At 38.8% G+C, this 27269-nt stretch overlaps 3 protein-coding genes and 1 long non-coding RNA gene across 4 annotated transcripts in view; 2 read left to right on the plus strand and 2 right to left on the minus strand.

Annotated features, from left to right (window-relative positions):
* LOC139947374 (complement C3-like) overlaps positions 1-3760 on the minus strand; it is a 46742-nt gene extending 42982 nt beyond the window's left edge. Inside the window, exons 1-2 of the mRNA XM_071945273.1 lie at positions 3752-3760; positions 2966-3145 (exon numbers count right to left, since the gene is read on the minus strand). Coding sequence (XP_071801374.1) covers positions 2966-3145; positions 3752-3760 — 189 coding nt within the window. The remainder of the gene's footprint in view (positions 1-2965; positions 3146-3751) is intronic.
* Positions 3761-3849: 89 nt separating this feature from the next.
* Positions 3850-25686, plus strand: LOC139947375 (monocarboxylate transporter 12-like). The gene is made up of 4 exons (XM_071945274.1): positions 3850-4075; positions 4931-5074; positions 21843-22685; positions 25559-25686. The coding sequence occupies exons 1-4, from the start codon at positions 3850-3852 to the stop codon at positions 25684-25686; spliced, it is 1341 nt and encodes a 446-aa protein (XP_071801375.1).
* LOC139947088 (uncharacterized) lies at positions 11022-19405 on the minus strand. The gene is made up of 4 exons (XR_011787316.1): positions 19330-19405; positions 13149-13209; positions 12489-12654; positions 11022-11387 (listed from the first exon to the last, which is right to left on the minus strand). It is a non-coding gene; the product is annotated as an uncharacterized lncRNA (long non-coding RNA).
* Positions 14410-17016, plus strand: LOC139947242 (THAP domain-containing protein 1 A-like). The gene is made up of 3 exons (XM_071945123.1): positions 14410-14542; positions 15402-15526; positions 16350-17016. Exons 1-3 carry the CDS (start codon positions 14472-14474, stop codon positions 16388-16390), a joined length of 237 nt encoding a protein of 78 aa, XP_071801224.1. The 5' UTR covers positions 14410-14471; the 3' UTR covers positions 16391-17016.
* Positions 25687-27269: the final 1583 nt, after the last annotated feature.

A 27269-nucleotide genomic window follows, 5' to 3' on the forward strand; every position in this document is an offset into this window, starting at 1 on the left:
ATTGAAGCAAGATGTCGGCAAAACATTTGCCAACCACGCTCAGGAGAGATATACCTTATGTAGTTGCCACACAAAGACTTGGCTCATTTCTTGTAGATGATCGAAATATTTGCATTCTTGAGGTCAGCAGGGTAGAGATATTCTTATGCAACCACATGTCACTGAAGATTTTGTGTAAGTGCCTAATCGTGACATCTCCTCCATTTGTTAGTGTTTCAGGTGGTATACCATCTGGTCCGAGCTTCTGTTACACTTCGTCCTCTTGATTGACTCCATTATCTCAGGCAATGTTGGTTCCATTCCTAGGTCGTGATTGACTGGGTGCTGTTCAAAATCATTCAGGACTTGAATGTTGGCTGTTGCAGGTTGGTTTAGACGTGTAGAAAAATTTTCAATCCATCTGGCTTTTATGGCTTAAGGAGAGGTCAGGAGCTGGCCATCGTTGGACATGATGGGATAAGAGCTGTGAGATTTAGGACCATACATCATTTTGAGCGATTTGTAAAATTTACGATATTTTTTTCTTCTGTGCAAACTTCTCAACTTCGTCTGCTCTGTCTTGGAAACATTTATTTTTCAGGTCACGGATTCGGCTTCGCAGTTCAGATCTGTTAAGTTGTCTGTCTACAATCTACAATCAGCTTGCGAATATGATGATCCTGAGAATCAAACCAGTCGTTATTACTACCCTCCTTCTGCCGAGAACTGTTTTGGATGCATCTTGAAGGATCTGTTTGGTATGTTCCCAAGTTTCAACTTCGTCTGTTAGATTGACATCTGTCAAAAATGTCTGTAGCTCAGTGCGCTTTTGGATGTTCATCACTGTGTCGTATTTTCTAGGTGGGTGAGTTGAAAGTGGAGGTCGCATGTATGCAAAACTGCACACTGCGATGAGCAACCTGTGATCGGTGAAGCAGTTTGCACTCCAAAGAACACGGGTGACATGGATGTCGTCGAGTGCATTGGCATTCGCAAGGATGTGATCTATCTGACGCCATTGCTTGGATCTCATATGCTACCATGTTTTCTTGTACTTGTTCTTCATTCTGAACAGTTACTGTCAGTTTCAGTTGTGTACACATTTCCAGCAGCAACAGACCATTTGAGTTCATCTTTCCTACACCATGTCTGCCAAGTACACCAGGCCAGACTTCATGTTCTTTTCCGACACGTGCGTTGAAGTCTCCCATCTCTATCAGTTGTCCTTTTGTCTTGGAGATAATGCGACTTAGTTCTTCATAAAAGGCTTCCTTTTCATCATCCGGTCTCTGCATTGTTGGTGCATAGACACTGATAAAAGTCACACTTTTGCCGGGTTGAATATGAGCTGTCATAGTCATGAGTCTATCGTCTGTTGATACTGCAGCTTAAGGTCGTTTGAGATAGCAAAACCAACACCTGCTGTGCAGTGTTTGCCACCACTCCAGTATAATGTGTGTGATTTCTCGATAATGTTGACTATACCATGTTTCCGCACCTCGCTATTTTATAAGTGCACAAACACTACCGCATCCTCTGCAGCTCCATAGCAATAAAGGCATAGGCTCTCTGTGGGCGAACAGAGTTTTCGTTTATCGTTCGTATGTTCCAAGATCCGAGTCTCAGTCCTTTTTTAAAAGCTGTTGATTTCTTACCACAACAGAGGATCGGCTCTGGCTGCGGCTAGCCAGACACCGGCGGGTGAGAATAACAATGTTTACACCACCTTTTTCTAGGGGCTTCCCCAGCTGGGGAGGGCTCCAGTCATCCTAAAAAGGCGAGCCCTGACATCATGGAGCAGCCGAGGACCGCTGTCATCTCAAGACAGCGTTCAGCGACATAAACCAGACCATGATCGCCGTACTTGCACGTCTCTGCTATATACTTCCAGGCGATCAACCCTGTACCCACTGAAGAGAGCAACTCAAACGAAGAGTAGAGTAGGCGATTGGCGTGCGCGAGAAAAGAAAGCGGCTGCGCAACCACTCCCATGAGCAACCAGACGGAGCGTTGAATCGACGGTATGGAGATCCATCACAGCCGCACTCTGCCTAGCTGTCGCAGTGAACATGCCATAGCCTCAGTATTTGAAGGACTGCCGTGTTGTCGGACGAGTAGCACCACAGCAACAGCCACTAAACGTCATCCGTCTTCGCTGCTGCACGAAGACTTGAGATTTTAGATCAGAGTGACCTTCTCCTAGGTAGGTTGCTGTCCAGAGCTAACAAGCCCAACCTGCCAGGGTTTTAAATCAGAGTTTTCCTTCTCCTAGGTTAACTGCCTCCAATGGCTGACGAGCCCCACCTACCCGGAGCAATCTGGTTTGACGGCGCCAGAAACCAGCCTGCTCACCCCTGCCCACCTTTAGAAATGGGGATCGGCACGTGAAGCCGGGCAGATAGGAGTTTGACTAGGAGAGGCTCTTTGAGACGTAGATCGTATAGGACATTTCATGGGTGAGAAGTGGCTCAGAACTTCTTACAATCCCGATCGTTTCCTAACCCTTTGACCCCCAGAAAAAGAAGGAAAAATATCGGCGCTTTTCTGTAAGATTCGCGAAAAGCTCCGTTACGTCATCAAGCATGTTGTGTCATATGTGGGAGCTCCAATTTGTATAGCCGCTTTGTTGCAGCGTGGAGGTATAGCAAAGCAAACTCCCACACATGACGTCAAAGTAGTGTCATTTTGACACACGCCGTCAACGGTAGAAGTGTTTCTAGTTTTTGTTTGGAGCCGGTTGTTATAGTCGACAATGAACAATTCAAGAGTTGTACAAATACTAAAATACCATTCAAATGGTAAACAAACACGCCATAAAGGAATTTAAATAGCATTCCCGTCAAAAACAACTTTGCTCAAGTCCTTTTTCAAATGAGTATGAAGAGGGCGAGGGGTCGACAACCCAAATTGTTTCGGTCTCCATCTAGAATATCAGGTTAATTCTCTTTATACCCATCCAAACATTAGGAGCAAAACAAAACTTTACCTTTTTCTGAGTGAGTCTGTGATATTTGAGGAGGGCAAATACAGCCTCATCCACAGCAAGCAGACCAACGTGTGTATTCGGCATGGCGGTGACGTTTATCGTAATACTTTTCTCCTTAAAATCTGACTTATAAACGTTGCTGCCGTCCTCCCGTGGAAGTCCTGCAAAGCCAACAGTAACCTGGTCAAACAAAATATAACACAACAGTTATTAAGAGTTCCCGTTGGATATTTAATAATTCGCTAAATTTGGTTTGTCGTGCAAATCATAAACTGAGAGTTTAGAGCGGGGTTTATTCTACATTGGTATGCTGTCAAGTAAACCAATAAACCAATGTTGAAATTAATATGGAAAGGTTTGCGAAATAATGACTATCTATAATGAGTTGGGGTGGTTCTGAAAAGAACCGTTGGTTTCAACCCGCGTTCATGACGTCCGCTGGTTTACAAATCCGCTTGGATTTCAGTGTTGGTTTAATAGCCGGGAACCAATACAGGGCGGGAAATTTCAAAATCGAAGAATCGAGGTCAAATTTTTTCGGTCAAATTGTAGCTAAATTATTTGGAGAAAAACATGACCACAACAATAAATTGATAGCTGAACACAACATAAACAAGTTCTGATAGTGATTTTAATGTAGGAGTACCGTTATAGCTCATCTTTAAGGCATGTTGGCAACAGATCCCATTCGTAATAAAAACTCAGTGTAATAAATAATAATCTGCACAGGTTTTTGAGTTCAGTGGCCTTATGGACTATCGTTGTTTGCGGCAACACATCACATACATTCGACATGCAGAGAAGTACAAACATCCTACTTTCCTCTGCGGTAACTGTAGGTTTCTTTCGAGGATAAACATTTAAAAATAATTCGATAACCAACAATGGAACGCATTTCCAAAGGTGTAGCTTGGATTGCGAAAGCCTTTAAAGATGGCGGCCGTAACGGATGGCTTGCTGTTATGGGTTTATTCTCAACTTGGATGGTATGGGTTGGTCTGATTAAGGGCCTTGCTGTGATGTTACCCACCCTACAAGAACAATTCAACGCTTCGACTTGGTTAGTTGGCTGGATGATTGCTATTATAGACGCCAGTATAGAGTTTTCAGGTAAGCTGCATGCTAGAGATAGGTCCAATTGCCAAGCATATACGATTTTTTTTTTTTTTTTTTTTTTTTTTTTAAGGGCAATGACGCCACGGCAATAGGGAGGTTTAGCTGCACGTAACGCGTGAACGTGAACGTCAGCAAAGTGTGTGGTTAAAATCTCACGTTTTAAACACGTGAAGTTGTTACATATTTTCACGTTAGGTATGTACGAGCGCGCAGACGTCATACGTGAGCATGCAATAAGCCCAAAGTGGTGCCGTCACACATAAACAACACGATTTGTGACGTTCACGTTCACGTATTTTGCGCGCGTAAAGTAAGGTTAAACCTCTTAGTAGGCCAGCCAAAGTGTGAAATTACACTTTGGACGGCATAGTTCGTTTATGGCTGGCATCCCTGCTAGATGTATGGATCATGGGCTCGGGATGACGATCAGAGTGGATGCTAAAAGCTTCTTTGATATTTAAGGTCATTTCGGGGTCAAAAGCTCAAACAAGGTCAACAATCAATTTTTCCAAAATTTATATAAAATTGTACAAAATTTGATAGATCAGTCCATAAAATGTGTTTTTTAACTTTATGTTGATACTACAAACCTATGTAATTAACGGATAAACTTGTATAAAACACAGGTGTCACAACTGGGACTAGAACCAAAACACCTTAGTTTGAATTCGGGTCTCACCGCTCGGCCACGACACGTCCAACACGTATACATGAACAATACATGCCGTAACAATCGTTCATACCTGCCCATCGCCAACTAATAAGTGGTGACCATCAGTTATAAAAAGGTTGTTCAGTCTTGTTAACAAAATATTTTCTTACTAGAAAAACAATACTTTATTTTTACAGGTATTTGTGCCTCTCCATTACGAAATAAATTTGGATTGCGAGCTGTGGTCACTGTGAGTGGTGTACTTGTAGGTGGGTCACTGATAGCGTCTTCATTTGCGTCCAGTTTATATCAGATAGCGATCCTCCTAACTCTATTTGCCGGTAAGATAGAGATCCGATTTTGTTTGTTTCAAAAGAGAAGTTTGATTTGTACTGTGTGCAACATTATGGTGCTATATCGTATGGAACGCCAAAGAGGCATTTAATCATCAGTGATGGTCTTTTGCAACCGGTGATCAAATTTGTCATCGGTGGTGGTCCTATAGAAATGATGGCACACAGAAACAACATTATGATTGTGACATCAATTGGACCTGTGTTGGATGATGTAATCATGGAGGTGTAATGGTCAAAATCACGGGAGCATGGTCAGTGTATACGAGCATGGAGCTCTAGCTCCATGGGTTTAGCCTGTGTTATCTAGGAATGTGTGTGTTTTACCAATATGATCATTAAAAGTAGTTAGAACAAGGCAGTGTACACTATTGGTATGTCAAAGACTAGCCTTCACAGTTGGTGTATCTCAACATAATGCATAAAAAATCAAAGCTGTGAAAATTTGAGTCCAATCGGTCATCTAAGTTGCGAGATAATAATGAAAGAAAAAAAAAACACCCTTGTCACACGAATTTGTGTGCGTTTAGGTTGATTTCGAGACCTCATAATATTCTAAACTTGGGGTCTCGAAATCAAATTTGTGGAAAATTACTTCTTTCTCGTAAACTATGTCCCTTCAGAGGGAGCTGTTTCTCACAATGTTTTACACTATCAACCTCTCCCTATTAATCGTAATCAAGAATAGTTTTATGACAATAATTATTTTCAGTAATTACCAAAAGTGTCCACTGCCGTTAATCCAATTAGCGCCCAGGCTCTCCTCCATTGCTCCATGGTTTTACAAGAAATGGAATGACATAGGATCTGCATAATAGGCCGCCTGTTGAGGTATCTAGAGACAGTGGTGGGAAATTAGTCCTTACATTTACAAGGGGAAAATGGCTATACTGCTGCACATGGGAAAGGTCAGTGTTTGTATCCCTCGTGTGCACGCCATTGTTTTTTCTACATCTTCCACTCTATTTCTGTTCTTTTCCTTTCTCCTGTTTATTCCCCACTTCCCTCCCTACTCTATACAACTTTACACCCGTATACCTACCTACACCCATTTCCCATTACATCATTACCATTGTTTTTCGCTTCCATTTTACCCATAAACCTGTCAACTTGAATGATCCGATACCACGCAACAGACCTTCACCCTCCTTTTAAAAAGAGTTACATACAAATAGGAAAATATATGACAAACAAATAGGTGTCAACAAAATAAAAATAAATAAACAAAACGGCCCCTAAAAAAAAATAGATCTACAAATAAATGAATGAATAAATAAGTAAAACAATGTATATATAAAAAACAAATTTAAATGGGTTTGACTAGAAAAGAGAAGCAAGCACTGGTATGAAACCTATAGAGGTGTCATATCGCAAAAAAAGAGAGACTTTTATGAACATAATTTAAGACAAGTACGAGCTATAGTAGATTACCAAAATCAAGATGACTGCTCACGTAGTATAAAACATTGTAAGAAACGGCTCCCTCTGAAGTAATGTAGTTTTAGAGAAAGAAGCAATTTTCCACTAATTTGATTTCGAGACCTCAGATTGAGAATTTGAGGTCTCGAAATCGAGCATCTGAAAACTTCGTGTGACAAGGGTGTTTTTTGTTCATTATTATCTCGCAACTTGGACGACCGATTGAGCTAAAGTTTTCACAGGTTTGTTATTTTATGCATATATGTTGAGATACGCCAAGTGAGAAACTGGTCTTTGACTATTACCAATAGTGTCCAGTATCTTTAAGCCTAATATTATCCTAAAGTATAAAGATAAAATAGTTAAATCATATATATAAAATTGAAGCTTGAAAAATAAGCTTTACTCTAAACGTAATTTTGTTTTAAATTATTAATTAATTAACCTTGCGATCTTCATTTGCATATTTTATTAGTAAATCTTAGTAGAGCGCCATATCTCAAGAAGTATACTTCCGGGTCAACCGGAAGTTGGCCCATTTTTTGTTCATTTATACTACACAATCAATTTTCGTTTTTGGTTTCAGTTATAGACGCCTTTTAATTTTTTACTTTGGAAAACCGTGACCCCATGTTAACCTCTACTTCCGGGTCAACCGGGAGTGGGACCATATCTCAAGAACTGTACAACCGATTTTCAAACCCTTTTTTCAGTTGCACACTCCTTTGCGTTAAATATTAACTTTGAAAAATGTGTCCCCTTGTTGACCTCTACTTCAGGGTCAACCGGAAGTGGGACCATACCTCAAGAACTACACCACTAATTTTCGGGGCCAATCATACCAAAACTGGCTTTGGCAAAACGGTAAAGAAATATGTTCTAATTTTTACTAAACCGACTTGATATTTAAAAAGGAATTAGGCCATGCAAGTTATTGAACCTGGGGTGGATTTCACAAAGAGTTAAGACTAGTCTTATCTCGAGTTAGTCGTCCTAACTTAGGACTAGCCATACGTTTCCTATATCTCCAAGGACTATGTCCTATAAAGTTAGGACTAGTCCTAACTCTCTGTGAAATCGACCCCTGATAGTACCGGCATTTTGAGAAACCGAATACTATTAAAACAATAATGTAATAATGTTCTAAAATATATACCTCCTTTATTATTTTATTGGTTTTTACATAGCATTTTTAATTTAATTTATTCATTGCTACTGTTTTTTCATTGTTTATATTTTTGTTTATCATGGGCAACTACACTTTATTGTAATGGACTTTTTTATTGCAAAGTAATTTCATTTAAATTTAATATATTTGATATACTTTTGCATTTTTATTTGAATAATAAAAACTTACGAGTTAAAATGCTGGTTGAATTTTCGTCTGATAATGAAAGTTTTACTTTCTGACATCTGTCTACTGGTTTGTTGGCGGCACACCATTTTGGCAAAATGGTAGAAAACCTCTATTGGGCCAAAACTGGTTTTGTAGCTGCACCATAGACAATCTTTTCTGGGCCAATACTGTTTTGTTTTTTTAGCGCCACGCCATTTTGACAAAATGGTATAGAAAACTTTGTGGGGGCAAATACTGGTTTCGAAGTGGCACACCATTTTGGCAAATAATGGTATAAAAAACTGTTTTGCCAAAGACCAAAACCAAAGACCAAAACTGTTATTTCTCGAAATCAGACCAACTATAATCTCTATAATCTATGAAGCCCTCAATCGAAGCAAAAGACCACGGAACAGCTTTGTGCGCGTGCACAAACACCTCATGTCTAGTTAACTAGTTATTGTAATATTTTTAAATATTTTGAATTATGCTGCAATTCAGCGGTATGCTGCGATGACATTTTAAAATAAATGAACCAGAATTTAATTAAAAAAATTATAGCAAAAAATGATATAAACTGTCATAATGCCGACCTCAACATTGTTGGTCTATTGCAATCGTTGCCAAGGCAAATGTAATGGACTAAAAACCATCGTTGGTCCAATGAATAAGCTTCAATGATACCAACATTCTCCCAACACTGATCGCAAACGTTAAACAATGGTGATGTTCCTAACCCAGAGCCAATATTGTGGTCCTACGTCACCAACACAAGCCGTTATTGCTTTCCCACTAATATTCTATGTTGGCTCGACAGTGATTGCCGGCGTTGAACCAATGTGGTAATGCCGACCTAGAGCCAACATTGGTCCTACGTCGAACACCAACACAATGGCAATATTGATGCCCACTTATAACCAACGTTGGCTCAATATTGCGTGCCCGTGCCAACATAAAACTAATGTGGTAATACCGACTACCTAGAGCCAACATTGGTTCTACGTCGGATACCAACACAATGCCGAATATTGTTTAATTACTAAAAAACAAACTGTGGCTCAATATTGATCGCCAGTGTAAACCCAACGTGATTCTGCCGACCAACAGCCAACATTAGCCCAATGTAAGAACTAAACATAGTGCCAATGCCGATCGTGGCGACGTAGTGCCAACATGGGGCCAACGCCAAAAGCTTACACAATACCAATGCCAAACACCAACGTTGGCCCTAATGTATGAATGTTATCTGGGTATAAAATGGTACTCTTCTAAAAATGTTTCGCAAGTCAGTCAACCCGCTGCGTGTAATTTATTCATCCATGGTGGTGTGAACTAGAAAATAACAACAATTAATATCCACAATCTACACAATCATACTCGTACACTGTTAAAAAAAATGTTGTTAATTTACAGTAGTTTGTTTTGTCAATTGGCATTACGGAGGCTACTTTTGTCTACAGAAGATTCAACTGTGATTTTCCACTGTGCATCAACATCAGAATCTCCTGTGATGTGTACTGTACCTTTACAGCACAATCCACTGTAATTGATGTTGGCTAAAATGTAGAAGCTCTGTGACACAACAGTAGATTTATTTGAAGGATTTTGTTCATCAACATAGTGTTTTGTACACGAACAACTCTCTGTGACAGAACATACACTGCTTTCTGCGCGTTTACATTGAATCTCTGTTATGTCACATAGGATGACCAATCTTCTGTGTATACACAATGCTTCGTTTTGCTAACTTGACCACCCTCTCATTAATATAATTCAAACAACAAGAAAATAAAAGACATATCACACACGTTTTATCTCAGTTTCACAAAACATTGCCAGTTTTTTCAACTTTAATTGAAATTCACTCAAAATAATGCAACTGTCGTCATAATGTACACAAGGAATAATACTTTAAAAAAATTGATAGCAGCATGTTTTTTTTTTACATTATAATTTATTGTTTAAAATGACTTAAAGGAAGGGAAATGACCAATTCAATTTTGGTAGAGTCCCCGTGTGATTGGGGGAAAATTACAAGTCTCTACTCTTGTTAAATGGTGTAAATTGCCATTGTATTCGATAACCATTGCCCCGGAAAGTTATCGAATACAAGGGCCATTTACATCATTTTAAAGTGAGGTTAGAGATATTTTTCCCCACTGATCACATAAGGACTCTATCTATTGGAAAAGAAGGAGTACATCACAAAAATGAATTGCTCATTTCCCTTCCTCTTTAAATAAGTGAACAACTCTGCATGTTTTAACTATTACACATTACCAACTTCAACCAGTCTCTATTGTCCATAAATATTGCATCAATAATAACAACACGATTCGTACTACGTTTGTGTTCAATTCATAATGGAAATTGTTTCAAGAGAAACTATTAATTAGGGGTAGGTTCATACACTGGTAATGACCTTGATAAAACAAATGGTGTAACATTTTCAACCTAAAGACTACTGTTACAAAGATGATCATGGTAGTAAGCATCCTGCGAAATGTTTTGGTCTGAAGTGCCCCTTTATCGAAAATCAATCAAAGTTTGCCAAAAATTTGAACCCCCAAAGGTCGGCTTGAGGCAACTTACATACAGTTTCAAATGATCCCACAATGGAAACACTGGCTCAGTATTTCCAACTTCATAAGTATAGGCCTTTTGTCTAAATTTCTGCCAGTGTGCAAATGTATACTGAAGGTGATGTTTTTGAATAAAATTGTGTTTTTCACATTGTTTAAAATTACTTAAAAGGGAAGATTTTTTCAGTCTTTAATGATTATACAATTTCAATCTGTCTATTATAAGCATTGCAGCAATAATACTGATAAAAACATTAAATACAGTACATACTTGAACTGGTTCCAAGAGAAAATGTTCATGTTAATTTTGCATCGGTGATAAAGAATTATAATTGTGTGTTTTTATCCATACACTGATGTAAATTATAAGCACTGTATACCCAGTACTGAGTATGCAGTGCTGAACACATCAGTGCATGGAGAAAAACACAGATATTAAGCCCAACAGGGTAACAGCGAACATCTGTAAAAAAAAATTCCCCTGTAAAAAAAAAAATTCCCCCAGTTAGTGTTTTTTTTTTTTACATGTTTGTCACACCAAGTAAGTTTTATGAAATTTCAAAGCTTATTTTTATTTTATTTATTTATTTATTTATTTATTTTTTTTTTTTTTGGGGGGGGGGGGTCATGAACTGAGACAAACCTATCCTACTTTATTGCTTGTTAATTCAAGAGTGAAACAGTTAAAAACAGTATTGTTATCAAGCTCAAAGCATCAAGCGTTCACTTTAACAAGAAAACTAGCTAAAACACTCAGGAATTTTGTTACATACACCATGTAGTGCTGTTTAAAAAAAAAAAACATTCAACTTTAGTGCTATCTGAACTGTTTTACTTCTACACCACCCACATTTCTTCAAAGTCTTTCAGCTTGGTACAAAGTTGTACAACTTTGTTATTGGGCCCTCCTTTGGTGTTGGAGGACCTCTTGCTGCCTCTTTCCGGTCTAATCTTGAACAGCAGTCTGCACATAAAAAAGATACAAAACTGTACATTATACACATCAATCTAATTCTGTATGCCAGTATCCACTTTAAAGTTGATTTGTATGATTATGCTTATTTGTCATACTCGTTGATGGGCATTGTTCTAAACAGATTGTAGTCTTAAAGGAAGTTAACAGTAGTAAATACTCTTGAGGGAAAATGTTTGTTAAAAAATGTTTGTTTTCTTTTTTGACTATTGCTCTTAACCCTGCACTGCACCATGCCAGTCAAAAGCATCTATCCCTTCCATCGTACAGTCAGCTGCAGTACGGTGTGTTTGGCTGCTCACAAACTCTTCTAACATGGTACCATTAGACTCAAAAACGTTCACTGAATCCACAGAACAGAAAAAAAAATGCAAACAAAATGTTCATGGGGGGTAAGCACACTCAGAAAAAAACAAAAAAACTAATTTTTGCAAAAATCCAACTTTTATGCTCCATTACACTATTGCACTGTTTGCTGCAGTACCGTGTAAAATAAGTATTCATTTCGGTTTACACTTGCATGTCTTAAGTCACACAAGTTTGGCAGGTAAACTAACTGGAACAAAAGCGGTTGTATCTTTGTTGGCATTTATGAACAAAATAATTGTGGTTGATTTATTCCAACAGTTTTACTGAATTTATTGGATTGTGCACTGTAGACTTAATCACACAGTTAAAGAGGGTCTTTAATGTCAAATTCAATTTTGTGATATACTTATTTTCCAAAAAATGCCTCCTTGGATGGAAAAGACTCATTAGTTGTTGATAATCCAATGACGTCATGTTTCAAATTGAAGTCACGAATGAACCAAAACAACCCGTACAAAAATGAACCCATTTTTCTCTTGAATGATGTCATGTAGGATGTTTTGAACGTTGACAAATTTTGCACTGGAGGGTATCGAATAGAATGGCAATTACACCACTTTAACGTGAGGTTAGAGACTTGTAATTTTTTCACCACTCACATGAGGACTATATCTATTGGAAAATGAGTACATCACATTAAAGCCGCTCTTTAAGTGCAGTTGATCTGCAGTTGTTTCCACTTGGCCAAAATGAAGAATAATACAAGTGCTTCAAAATAATTACCTTTGCATGAACTCAGGAGTAGCTGCAATATTAGGTGGGTATTGTAGATTGAAAACATAGAACACCACGAACCACATCTGAAGACCCTTGAGAAGATCACTGCAATGGAGTAGTGGATTCCTTTCGATGCAGACTGCACATTTTGCGCTCAGGAAGGGGTTGTCACCTGCAGCAGAAACAAGCATTTAAACAAACACCAATTTATTTGCAAATGCAAATAACAAAAGGACCAGTTTAGGTTATAAAATGAGGTATTTTTTTTTACCAAATCATTATTTACATCTTCCCACAGTTAATAATTTTAAGACACACGGGGTAAGTCTAATGAGCATAGGAAATCTGTGGGCTTAAAATGTTGAATCGGTGACATTTTTTGTTGACCACAAAATATTGCAGTATTTTTCAGATGATCCAGGGTGTGGGAGTTTCAATTTTTTAAGACAAAATGTCTTATTGGAAACAATAAACCATCTGATTTAAGATTGATTTTATTAAGTATGGGAAACACCATAGTTCAATCAATAATACTATACTTAGCCTTGTAAGCATATGCACAAAAAATTAAGTATGATTGATTTTCAACTCAAATTAAAGTTATTATTAATGGTGAAATTAAATTGGGGAACTAAAATGTCAGTTATTTTCGAAGGTATTTTTTACCTGCATAGGCCAGTACAGGGCTATCCGTGTCACAGTCAAAGTCAGAGCTTCTTGCAGTTTCCTTTATACAGAAAGAAAGAAAACAAATCACAAACATGTATAACATTCAAAATATATAAATACCAGAGGCCATTTAAAACATTGGTAATTACCATGACACTGCTATACTTTGTGTCCCTTTAAGCTGTTGTCAGCATTTCTCATAACAAGAGCATATAAAAACGCGATGAATTTTTCACTGGTTATTTCATGATATTGAAAAGTAAGGGTTTAATATTGATGTTGTACTTGTACCTTTTGTCTTTAAACAAATGCCGAATATATCTGGTTAAGTCAGAACTGGAAGATGTTCCCACTTGAAAAGTATTTAAAGAAAACTTTCAACTGATCCCTTAGTTATTAAATAATTGGCGCACTACTTGAGATCGCGGCACAGTTTCTCATTTATTAACGGAAATTGGTCCAGCGCGCGCAGCGCCCTCTAGCGGTTGTGAACGTACCTACTACTACAGAACAGTACTACACAGTAAGTCAATATTTGTATACTACTACTAGCAGTAGCACTCAATCGACAAAAAGATACAAACAAAATGGAGCGTCACTTACTATACCATTACCAGACCAGGCATGCCAGGCTAAAAAAATGTGTTTTAATGCATCCTCATCTGCTCATATGTTCACCACAGTGAGTTTAGTATAAATCAGCTTGCCAACCAAGTAAAAAAACAGTAGTAAGGTTAATAGGTAGGCCTAGGCCTAGTGTAGGAATTTTTAGTATAAAAAATTGTGACTGAAATAATCACATTCATTTTAATTTTACTGAATTAATTTGCTGATTTTTAGTTGTATTGTAATGTTACTAAGAGTAAGACATCTATGTATTGTCAGTCAGATGATCGACTAGACATGTTGTAAAATACTACTAGTAAACTAGAGCCAGAGGGTAGGCTAATTTTAATTAACTGAAATTGGAAAGCTAGTAAAGCAAAATACAAGACATTTCCAGAACCAGAAAAACAACTTTATAATTCATGTCCATGGACCATGGCAAACAACAAATCATCCCAAATCCACATGCAGCCTGTCTGTGTGTTGTGTTGACGTTATGCATGCACACACACAAACACACACAATCTGTCATCTATCCATAGAGCTATATAATAAGACCTAGAGGGCGCACTCGGCTGTATCCTGTGCCGACAAGGAAGTCGCGTCGACATTTGGAAACCGGGCATAAACACAATCGCTCAGTGCGTTTGCCCGTATATTGAACGTAGGAAGGCCACTCATTTTTCCCGCACAGTCTAACAAATCGTTAGGAAAATGCCTGAAAGTTGTGCAGCTTTTGGCTGCACCAACCGTCGAGTTAAGGGAGGTGGTGTTTCATTTCATAAGTGAGTATTTTAAGGTACTTTTCACATTAAAAATAAAATATGAACGGCTTTTTTCCCCGTGTCCGAAAACTGGACAGAATTATAATTTTTAACAGCCGTAATGTACTAGGCCTACCTATTTACCTGTGTAACTTTGTTGTTGGGAAGAAGTTCGCGGATCGATGGGTTAAACATGACACGTATTTTTAACTTTTGGGGCTCAGTTTAGCAGATTGCATGGTCATGATGGTCCGACCGTATGGTGCTGGGTGATGGCAAGTGGTGGCAAGTTATATTCAATTTCTGGAGTGCTGAACAGTGTTGTAGTACTGTATAGAAATTAGAATTTAGAAACAGAAACAAATCCTCAGCGCGGAAATCATGGCCAACTTTCAGGCATGGGGAAGACTAGAGACAAATCATGTTGACAAGTCCTGCCTTGGTTGGTCGTTTTTGTTTATTCGAGTTCATAATTAATAATAATAGCTTACAAATAAATTAAAACGAGAAAGCTCTCCTGAGTGTTTATGTTAAAAAAAGGTTTTTGTAAAATTGAATTAAATAGCGTTTTCTAATTCAAACCAATCTACTGCGGGATCTGAGTACTACTTTTTGTGAATTTTGTCTCCAACTTCAAATCTAGTAATAATTAATGGGCCTTGCAATAGGTGGATTACATGTGACCGTCAGCAACAATGGGTAAAATTACTCCATGTTTCATCAATGACAACTAATTTTTTAGCACAAAATTGTACGTCCAATCACAACAGGAGTTTATGGAATTCGTGCCTGCAGTAAGGTGCAATCTATCCAAAGGCTTATAAAGATGCTTTCTTGAAAACATGGTTTATTTATTCTGGGGATTTTCTTTTTAATTCAGATTTCCTCTTGGAAAGCAGGCTTTACTCTCTAAGTGGGTGACGGCAATCAGCAGAGCCAAGTTTTTCCCCTCCAAGCACCACGTGGTGTGCAGCGAGCACTTCAAGAAGGATGACTACATGAGAGGTTTGTATTTACTTGTTCTTATTTAATTACAGGGTCATTTCGTGTCAATTTAATGTGACCCCTCTGACTGTATTCACATTGACATGCTTTGGAATCTGACTATCGCAGATTAAAATGTTACAACACATAATAATACTAATAATAATAATAATAATAATAATAATAATAATAATAATAATAATAATAATAATAATAATAATAAATAATAAACGGCATTTAAAATCCGCTCTACTTAGAAAACTAAATCACGGTGCTTACAATACAAAAATATTTAGTACAGGAAAATAAATAAACAAATTCATGAAAAATCAATTGAACTAAATGAATTGAAAGCCATCAGAATGCAGTAAGTTGATTAATGTTGAAATAGGTATGTTTTGATCAATTGCTTGAAATTGTCCGTAAATTAACATGTTACAATTGTGGTTTTGTTTTATGAAATGAAGGCTATTTCAAGAGCTTTGAAATGATGTTTATTGAAGTTTATTTCTGTTTCACTTCCGGAGATATGGTTTTTCGAATGCGGCAGGTAATGCTAGTTAGTCAAAAGTTTGTTTACTATAAAAAAAGAAGTAATAACCAAATAACATAACAACACTGTTCTTGGGGTTTCTTTAGGGAGTCCAACTAGCACATCAGAATTGTTATCAGGTTACAAAGCATGATTTGATGGTCATGTTACAAAGGTTGTTGAATTCAGGGCATGACCCTACAGAAGTGTTGTTGGCCATAAAATAAATTAATTGAAAGCAAGAATTTGCTATATTATTTCAAAACCTATTAAAGATGTTATAAACAACCAAGTTCACCTTTTCATTTACAGGTAAGCATCCCAGAGATGATCTGAGCTTGCAATGCAGCTGAAAGGTGATCTGTTAGGTAGTAAGCGACTTGATACTTCCAATTGCCAGTCAATCCTACAGTCATGAATACAAGAACCTCTGTAGCAAGATTGTCTTCAGAAGAAGCCAAGAGATGACCACAGTCGATGAAACCTGCATACTTGTTGTTCTTGGGATCATACACCACTTCCTTTTTAATTGCCATGGCATCAAGCACAAGCATGCAGTGCTTCTTGAACGAATTCTCAGCTGCCGCTTCCTTAAGATGATCTATGACTTCAGTCAGAAACCCAGGTTCACAACTCAGGCTTGCACTCCATTTCCGAATTGTGCTGGGATGTGGGAGATGTAAATACTGTCTTACAAATTCATAGGCCTGGGCACTATAAAAATGTAGTGTGACCGCGAACTGCTTGATTTCCTCAGAGAACCTGTGACCATGTTTGTCTTTCTCCATTGACTTCAGCTCATTTTCAATCAGCGTGAAAGTGTTTGGTCCAAAGTTCAGCTTCAACAGCTCCAATTGTCCCTGGTTTATCATGTTTTTATCTTTGACTGCGTCCAGAAGACTTGAGATTTTTTTACTTTGACGCTTCACTTCCTGTTTTGTAACTTCCTGTTTTGAGTTCCTTACGACCCTCTTGAAGTTTGCCGGTTGTTTCTGTTAGTTTACCACTGACTGAACTGAGCGATAAAGCATACATGTGCTCTTCTGCAACATTAACAGCTTTTTTAGGAGGTTGTGGGCCAGGATCCGCTTTCATCATTTTTCTTTTAGGTGGAGGCCTCTTACTTGCTTCCTTCTTTTGTTTATGTGGTGGGTAAGCTGGAAATAACTTCTTTCACAAAGAAAAACTATGCTTCTTCAGAGGGAGCCATTTGTAACAATGTTTTATATTATTAACAGCTCTGCTCTCCATTGCTCATTACCAAGTAAAGTAATCCGAGTAATTACCAATAGTGTTCAGTGCCTTTAAAATAGGTTTTTATTAATTTGAAATGCATTAAAATATCCAATAGACCTTGTGCATTGATGTCATCTTGCTGCCATTTTAGAGGTAGAGCAATAAGGATACACTGAAATATGAGCAGTGCACAGGATGGGCCATGGAGCAACCTTTTTTGACCTAAAGAGGAGGGTGCCGTCAAATAAAATCAAGTGTGCACATTTTTATGACATAAAGTATGCACAAGTCTATTTAGATATTTTAAAAAAGTACACTTAAAAGTGTACTTTTTTTCTGAAATAAAGATGTTTGGTCAAGTTTTGTTGTTGTTATTTTCATGGTTTAAAAAAAGAAAATTCTTGTTTTTACTTGTTTATTTATCTTCAATGCTTGTTTTGTTTCTTTATTTTTAATGTATTTTGTTTGTTTTTGTTTTTTTTTGTTTTTTTTTTTGGGGGGGCAGGCTTTCAATTGTTGATATACAACTGTACAATGTATTTTGCGAACACATTGAAATATTTCAAATTTAGCTGAACGCAGGGAGCGGTCTACTGATTTGAAAATGTGGAAAGTTTTTGTTACATATTGTTTAACAAATAAGAGGGTTTTTTTCTGTTGAATTTTCCAAGTTTTATTTTAATTAACTTTCATAATTCACATTTTGTTTGTTTGTTATGTCTTTTTTATTTAACATAATAAATTGGAAATATAAATAACCACCGCGTTTGTTGTGTTATGTTTTCAGTTAAGTTTTCTTGCAATATCGAGTCCCGTCAACGAGATGTCGGGGTGCTAATTGATAAGCCCAAAGGATGTACACATGTACAATGTTTACCACAGGGTGGGTTAGATTTAAAGTCTCCTTAAGAAAGTTCACAAAATTTGGCGTTTACGTGTAGGCCTACATGGTACATGTAGGTATACATGTAGTTGTGGTTATCACGTTCCCGTACATGTAGTTGTTTTCCTAACCCTACAGCTAAATTTTTGTCATCGCCAAAGTTTATTTGGATTGTGATAGAGCAAAAGTTATTAGATGCATTCAGTCCTAGATTTCGTATCCTCAAAATCCCTCTCTTGTGACCCTGTTGCCACACACGTGTTATGTTTGTAACTTGCAAGTTGGATCCTAAAAATCCCAATTCTGGGTACGACACAACAAAGGCTAAACGCCGAAACTTTTTTGAATTGTGCGCATACAGGAGAGCACTGACTACTACTGATCCGGAAGATAAGCAAAGTAAGCCGAGACCACTCGGAACGTCCCCAGCCCTCATAAAGTCCGTCCAGCATGACATAGCAAGAGTTCGCGGCTCGGTATTCGACGATCTTGCTGAGCACTTCCAAGACCAAGACCTGACAGAGGAAGACGATCACGGCACACAGCTTGTCAAGAAAATCAGTGGCTTGTTCATCAGAACTGTTTTGCATCACCATGGTAGATTGTATACAGAGCGAAATGTGAACAAAAATAACGCGTCAAAGAGACATCAACTTACAAAAACCATCTTGTTTTTAGGCCAGTAACTGGATCAACCCTTCAATCTATTCTGTGGATTACCTTTCTGTCTTCACAAAGGTATTGTAAAATTTCCTATCAGTAAAAGCCTGGTCAAAAACTATTAATTTGCCGTTCAGAATTAATCGCCCAGATCGGGAACTTCACCCGACAATTTGTTTTGTTTACGTTTTGTGTATGCCTAGCGTTATAACATCCTGGTACTTTTCGCGCTGCTTGCCCGGTCTCACCATGCCCGACGGTGCTCCGTGTGCGCACAGCGGTTAAGCGTTGCTGCCAATGGCCAGTGCGCCCTCTAGTTCTTTTATATAGCTTTATGCATCTATCACGTCTATCAACGATCTGACGATCGTCTGTCGCTAAACAAGATAAATTTTCCAATTGTCATATTTTATGTTTAAGCCTAACGAGCGTTAGGCTTATGTTAACCATGTGACTTACAATAATAGTAATAATAATCATATTAATAACACAGAATAGTGTTCTTAATCTTACCTGTAATTTTTTTGTCGTGGAAACTGATCAGCAAAGGTCAAGTACAAACTCTTCCAAAAAAGTTAAGTGAGCGCACAATGTGATGACGTGTGGTGGAGAGAGCGCACGCGCACAAACGACGGCGGAAGATCCAGCCGGTCTGAACCAGTTCCTGCTGATCACTTTTTCCCCTATTTGCCGCGCACACACACAGAAGACGACAAGAACTTCGTAATGGTACCCGTCTTCTCTTTGTTTAATGCAAAAATTTGAGGGCCACCAGGGAAAAATCACTGTGGTGTGATACGCTGGAGGGGACGATCTCTGTTAAATGAATTTTTTATCAATGAACCAAGGAAAGTTCAGAGCTTTCTAGTCCGACACCACAACGTTCCTATGATAGTAAATGCAATGCTTTTTTACATGAGTAGGGGCATATCCTGTAATCTTCGGACGAAAATTAGCTCTAGGCTACTAGGGCCTACGAGTCTTCATTCCAATTTTTACTTTACTGAGTAGCCTACACCACACATGCCCGCCCGCGCCACACCGATGATGAGGGCCGGAGTTTTCCCTTTCCAGCACTGATATTAAAGCCTAAATCCGCAGTTTATTATAGTGGCTAAGAATGGAAGGCAATTAGCTGCTATATCAGAGTGCAGTTAGTTCAAGTGACTTACTGAATTTGATTTTGTGTTAAAGGTTCGTTTCATGCCCAAATACTAGCCTCATACTTAGGCAGGTGCCACAATAAACTTCAACGTATAAATGATAGTGTAGGCCTTTTACAAAAAGTATTCTTGTATCATAATATTATAATTTATAACATTGAATTTCCCTTGAGCTATAGATCCGCCACGGGACGTGCGGTAGGCCCTCAGAAGGTGGTGGGGAGGGGGGGGGTGGGGCTATCACCGATGATTTAATGTTGACACTGTCAATGTTAGAAGACAACCCGGCTGTTCAGAAACAGCAGAATGTGTCAAATCCTCAAGGGTTCACTGTACCGTCACAAAATGTTCCTACAACAGCAGACTTTAAATTTACAGAGAATAGGAGCACACTGTTTAGAGACTGCATATGTTTTGTATATTCACAGAGAAATAGGAAAACGGCAACTTCTGCTGTTCATTTTTGATTCTTTCCAACAAAAAAGCTACTGTGAATTCACACAAATTTTTTACAGTGTAGGTTTTGAAGTAAGCCTGCACCGACCAGACGCAAATTTCGGATATCCCAAAATTCCATCACCGGTTGCAAAAGTTGACCGATTGCAAAAAGCTACCACCGATCCCTAAAGTTGACCGATTGCGTAAAGCCACCACCGATCCCTAAAGTTGACCGATTGCAAAAAGCCACCACCGATCCCTAAAGTTGACCGATTGCAAAAAGCCATCACCGATCCCTAAAGTTGACCGATTGCAAAAAGCCATCACCGATCCCTAAAGTTGACCGGTTGCAAAAAGCCACCACCGATCCCTAAAGTTGACCGATTGCAAAAAGCCATCACCGATCACTAAAGTTGACCACCGATTGCAAAAAGCCATCACCGATCACTAAAGTTGACCACCGATTGCAAAAAGCTATCACCGGTCGTGAATATGCATGACCGATCGCTAATACTATCACCGATAATGAATATGCATGGCCGATCGTTAAAATGGACCACCGATCGTGTTTTATCACCGATTGCTAAAGTTGATCACCGATCGCATAGGACCACAACCGATGACAAATTTGATCACCGGTTGCAAAAGATCATCACCGATGATTAAATGCCTCTTTGATGTTCCATAATATCGAGTTATACAGTGATGTACATGCCTGTTTGCTTCAGTTTTGAAACTTCAATGGCACCGTTGCATTATCTCCATTTGAAAGGTCACCATATCAGGAAAATGTCACTTTGAGGCAATTTTCAGGCAACCAGTGCCAGGCAATCCCCTAATAGAAGAAAAGCCACCCATTTCTCAATGTTCAAATATTTTTTTTCCTGCTGGTTCGAAAGCCAAGGTTAGCATACAATGCAGTTGGTTGCCTCAAAGTTGTCTCGTGTGACAATTAGACCCAAAGGATTCAGATTTATTTGATATAAGTATAACACATGCAATTTGTTGTTTTTGATTAGCAAAATCTGTTTAAAATGTATCTTTATGATATTGTTCTAAAAGGCACTTGACACTATTGTAATTACCGTAAATAATTGTAAGCATAAAAACTTGGGCCTACTTGGTAACGAGCCATGGAGAGCTGCTGTTCAAGTTTAACACATTGTTAGAAACGGCTCCATCTGAGGTAACGTTATGTTTGAGAAAGAGGTATGTTCCCACTCAAAATAAATTACTTCAGCTGAAGCCTGTGCAACAGTGGTGTGTTTTTTCTTCCGTTTTTACTTTTGCAATTTCGATGACCAGTTGACCAGGTATTTAATGCCAAAACTAATAATAATAAAAAATACAAATTGTCAATATTGTTTCCACCAGCTGTTGAACAAAACACAAATTCTAAGGTTTGAATACCACTTTCTCCACCAGGGCAAGCAATTGGTGTTTCAAGTATAGTGACAAGACAAGCAATAAGTCATCATTTCAGTGAGTCGCTTACAATGGCGCTTAGTTTGGGAGGCCTTGGATCTTCTCTTGCCTATATCACCATTATACCTCTGACGCAGTTCTTAATGGATGTCTACGGTTGGAGGGGAACCATGCTGCTAACGGGAGGGGCATATTCACATCTTGCTGTCTGTGGAGCTTTAATGAAAGAACCCGCTACAACACGAAGTAATGACGAATATGCAGCAGTTGCTGTAGTAGAAGAAACGGCTGCTACCGGTGAAGGAGAAGCAGCTGCATCAAACAGTCGTTGTTGCTCTTGCCAGAACAGTGTTTCTTCTTTCATCAGTAAGACTTTGAAGATAAAATTACTCTCTTCGGCACCTTTCTGGCTCATAGTCTTCATGATGAACATATGGATGATGATGTACACAGCTTGGCTCATATACTTTGTTCCAAACACCATTTCGAAAGGATTTTTATTAAAGGAAGCATCCACTTTTGTCGTCAGTTATGGAGTCGGCAGAATTATTGCGAGTGTAACCATAGGTCCTTTGGTTCAACATATCACAGCTATCAGCAGCACAGCCTGGCTAGGAATCGGACTCTTATCAAGCTGCATATACTATCTCGCTGATCCCTGGCTGCTTTCGTATTGGCCGATTACAGTGTCTGCTTTCGTTTTCGGCTATTTCAACTCGATTCCATTGGTGCTTTTTGACGTCGTTATTATTGAGACATTTGGTGCTGATCTATTGGGATCTGTTCTAGGTCTGATTGGAATTGTTGCCGGTGTTTGCAGGATCCTCTCTTTATATTTCCCAGGTAAGTGTACAAGTCGAAGATTGGTACTTTATCAGACAAATTTTGAATTGCACATTTGGTGACAAAACTCGTTCGTGCGCCTCGTACCGCGTCTGGCGTTATCAGACGTTAATTGTATCACTTCCGGGGATGTATTCATTCATACACATAACAGTTATTCATGACAGGAACACATTATCACCACAGAAACCATCCACTACGGACAACAATACTTTTAATGAAGCCGTTATAATTCACATCTAAAACAACTTAAAACTACGGCGTGGGTAGACTGGGCCTATGTCTTTGGTCTTTGATAAGCGTTTGTAACCGTTTGTTATAGAATGCATATGATTAGAAAGTTAATCTTAAAGTAGAATAGAGATTCACACAAGTATCACTCGAAATTGCGTGGTTTTCCTTTTACCTCGTCGACTAACACGGTCGGCCATTTATGGGAGTCAAATATTTGACTTTGCGAACTAAGACGGTTGGCCATTGACTCCCATAAATGGCCGACCGTGTTAGTCCGCAAATTAAAAGGAAAATCACGCAATTTCAAGGCAAATGTGTGTGGATTATTGTATTCTACTTTTTAAACATCTTTCTAACCATATGCATTTTATAACAAATGGTTACAAACGCTTTCAAAAGACCAACTCGACCGATCTAAGGAAACGTGTTCCTTTAACCACAAGGATAAAGGCAGGAGCCAGCTTCCAGGAACCAGTGATTTCATTGGATACAATGATGCCATTTGGGTAAACGTGTACATGTTTACTATATATACAGTAAGCGCATGTGCATGTACTTGCATGCAATGTTGGTGTATAATTTTTGCTTATGTGATGAATATAGGTCAAAGGTGAATATACAAGCCGGCTAGAGGCCGGTCTATGGCGTTAATCACGAGCTTCGAAGTATGACGTCAAATGTTCAGGCTACGGCATGATAGTCAAACAAAATATTTTTTGTGGATTACACTGCATTGGACGTAAAGCCGTTGGTTCCGTGTGTTGGGTATGTAGTCCCACATACCTTGCAGGAAATACTGTATGTTATTATTAAAGACACTGGACACTATTGACAATTGTAACGACCATTCCTCTCACTTTGTGTATCTCAGCAAATACATAACATAACAAACAAAATTTGAGCTCAATAATTTGGTCGTCGAAGTTGCGAGATAATAATGTAGAAGAAAACAGTATTGTCACACGAAGTTGTGTATTTTCAAATAGTGATTTAGAGACCTCAAATTCTAAATCTGAGGTCTTGGATTCAAGGTCTTGGAAAATTACTTCTTTCTCGAAAACTACGTCACTTCAGAGGGAGCTGTTTCTAAGAATGTTTTATACTATCAACATCTCCTCATTACTCGTAATCAAGAAAGGTTTTATGATATTAATTGTTTTGAGTAATCACCAATAGTGTCTACTGCCTTGAAGCGCCCTGAGCGTCTCATAGTGACAGAATTGCTCGCTTTATAGGAAGCCACTATTGTTTTCATTTTCGGACGGACGAAAAAAAAAAAACTTACTCAAACCTTTACGTATATGCGTAAAGCTCGGTTCATACTTCCTGCGAATGCTTCGTGCGATGCGAATGTCATTGCATCACAAAGGGAAATGGAGCGCGTACCGATTGTTGCGTCACCAAAATTCGCTCCGCATTCGCCTTTGCAAAACGTATGAACCAGGCTTTATGCTACTCTCACACTTGGGCGAATATCTTGCGAATACGAATTCGCGATGAATTCGTCCTTAAACCTCTCCTTACCAATATCTTACGCATAAAACGTACGCTTTACCAACAGTACCAATGGCTTACCAAATGCTTACGCAAATCGATGGCGAATTACCGTCTTCACAGCATTCGCTGAATGTACGAAAGCGCTTCGTATTGCCCCTCTCACATCAGAGTGGCGAATGTTCTTGCGAACATGAATATTTGAACTGCGCGTAGAATTCGTCCAAAATGGCGGTTGGATAGTGAGTACTTTCATCTCGGTCTCACCCCTCGATCGTCTTCGGTCGGCCCTCTCCTTACCAATAGCTTACGAATACATTACGAATGCTTACCAACGCTTATGCCTTAACGAACGTTGCAAACGCTTACGCACGCTTTACCAACGTTACCAATGCTTACGAAAATCACGCCGAATGACCGTCCTCGCAACATTCGCTGAAATTAACAAACCAGTTTGTAAATTGAGCGATCTTCGTAAGGAGGTGAGGAACAATTTGTGAACGTTCCGAATTTGTTACCAACGCTTACGAAGACACGGCGAATGCTGCGAAGTTTGAGCGATTGTCAAATATGTCCTTCCGATAGCATATTCGCTAGCATATTCGCCGCGTGTGAGAGCAGCATAAAGTGACCGATCTTCGTAAGGAGGTGCAGAATGACTTGTGACATGGTGAACTTTTGGCGAATGTTGCGAAGTTTGAGCGATTGTTAAATATTTCCAATCGTTAAGCACATTCGTTAGCATATTCTCCCAGCGTCAGAGTAGCATTAGGCGGTGAAAAGTGCTAGGTGAAATAGGTATCTAATGCTACTCTCACAATGGGGAGAATATGCTAGCGAATGTGCTTACGAACGGAAATTTTAAACAAAAGCTCATACTTCGCAACATTCGCCGTGTCTCCATTAGCGTTGGTAATAAATTCATCAATTCTCCAACAGATGGTTAAAGGGGCTTTGTCATTATGATCGAAAGATGCATGTGAGTGTACACGGGAGTAAAAACTCCACACCGTATCACCATAACTGCTTGGGGTAATGACTACACGGCCGCTTTAAAGTTTTGGAGACCTCTTTTGATTCAACAGATCTGATTCAAGAACAGTTCCCGCCTATTTATTTTATTTTATTTTATTGTTTCTTTCTAGGATTAATCTACGACATTCTCGGGAGTTATACCTTAGCCTTCACTCTAATGGGAGGTGTCCAGTGTCTCGATTTGGTGGCTTTACTGCTTCTTGTTTGGCTACAGAGACGCCGTCCATCCAGCCTCTGATGGAAGTCTCTTCTATGGTTGCTCTACTTGCCCTAGAGTCTGGCTGCTGCCAAGAAGCCGTCAATCCATACTCTGATTGGAGGTGTCCACTGAGTCGCTGTGGTGGCTCTACTCGCTCTAATTTGGCTCCGAATACGCCGTCCAACAAGACTGTATCAAGATTTTGTTATGTCCACTGCCTCACAGTGGTGGTTGTACTCGCTCTAGCCAGGCTGCCCGCAAAAACGGCGTCCATCCAAACTCTGATGGGAGGTGTCCACTGCTTTACTGTGGTGACTCTCCCAGCTAACATGCGTACGTTGGGCCAACGTCGGTGAACGTCGGCAAAGTCGGCATCAAAAAACGAACGTTGAAAAGACGTCGGGAAGGTCGGAGTCAGTTTGTAAACGTTGTACGGACGTTTGTAAACAGCATGAAAGACAACGGTAAGAATTACAACTTACAATTTAGTGATGATAGGGGCAACTTAACGTCGGCTATTATAGGTTGTGCCAACGTCGGGAAATGTTGTGCAGTAATAACCGGTCGATTTCAAACATTGGCTCAACGTAGTTAAAACACGGGTAACCTAATGTCTGCATCCTTAGGTTGTGCCAAAGTCGGGAAATGTTGAGCCGTATAACATGTCAATTTCCAACGTTGGCAAAAACGTAGTTATAATGTGGGCAACCTACTTTTGTGTACTTTTGTGTATAATTGTCTGTAAGAAAATATGTACACTAAAAATGGGTCATTCCGTGTCAATTCAACACGCTTTTGGACCTGACCTTCACGGATTTAAATGAAATTCGGTGTGCTGATTGGACTCGCTGAGAAATGCCTAAATCCCAAATTTTATGTAATTCGGATAATTATTTTGAGAGATACGGGTTAACGAACTTTTGACTAATTAGCATGACCTGCTATGTTTGGACAATCATATCTCCAAAATTAAAACACCTACAAAGATAATATTTACATCGTTATGAAGCTCTTGACATGGCCCACATTTGAAAACAAAAAATAAAAAAAATTTCCACGCACCACCGAAAAAATACGCAAAAATTTGACCTTTGACCTTGATTTACGAAAGAGCATATTTTCCAAAATGCGCAATTTTTTTTAAAATGCAAGGTTAAGATGTAAGCAACATTATTCTGAAAACTTGTGATGGGCGCTTTTACAGTTTTTTTTAAATGATTTTTTGAACATTGGCTATCAAGGCCAAAACCATAAAAACGCATTGTACAACATACACATTGTACAGTGTACAGAGTATTGTGTGGTAGTGTGTACACGCACATAAATAAAAACCACGTCACCCTGGTAATAATATGGAGTCCAAAAGTCTATTTCATGACATGACTTAATGAGCTAATTCATTTCATCCCCTTAATTTAATATGTGTATCCGACATACTGTATACATGTTATACAATGTACAGTGTACAGAGTATTCACATTTAGTGCTTTAAAAGCTTTATTTAGTCCTTTAAAAGTCAAGTCATGATCATAGAGAAAAATGTGTTGTGACCCATTTAAATCACAAAGCAAGAAAAAAAAGCAGGCTTAAGGCAGGTATCATTTAGGTTTATACTGGAGCAT

This window comes from Asterias amurensis, chromosome 14 (assembly GCF_032118995.1).
Source record: "Asterias amurensis chromosome 14, ASM3211899v1".
NCBI classification, from domain to species: domain Eukaryota; kingdom Metazoa; phylum Echinodermata; class Asteroidea; order Forcipulatida; family Asteriidae; genus Asterias; species Asterias amurensis.

Coding starts and splice junctions, on each gene's coding strand:
- LOC139947375 (XM_071945274.1), top strand. CDS start 3,850: ATGGAACGCATTTCCAAAGGTGTAGCTTGGATTGCGAAAGCCTTTAAA. Junction 5,075..21,842: donor CCTCCTAACTCTATTTGCCG/GTAAGATAGAGA, acceptor TTTCTCCACCAG/GGCAAGCAATTGGTGTTTCA. Junction 22,686..25,558: donor CCTCTCTTTATATTTCCCAG/GTAAGTGTACAA, acceptor GTTTCTTTCTAG/GATTAATCTACGACATTCTC.
- LOC139947242 (XM_071945123.1), top strand. CDS start 14,472: ATGCCTGAAAGTTGTGCAGCTTTTGGCTGCACCAACCGTCGAGTTAAG. Junction 14,543..15,401: donor GGTGGTGTTTCATTTCATAA/GTGAGTATTTTA, acceptor TTTTTAATTCAG/ATTTCCTCTTGGAAAGCAGG. Junction 15,527..16,349: donor GAAGGATGACTACATGAGAG/GTTTGTATTTAC, acceptor TTTCATTTACAG/GTAAGCATCCCAGAGATGAT.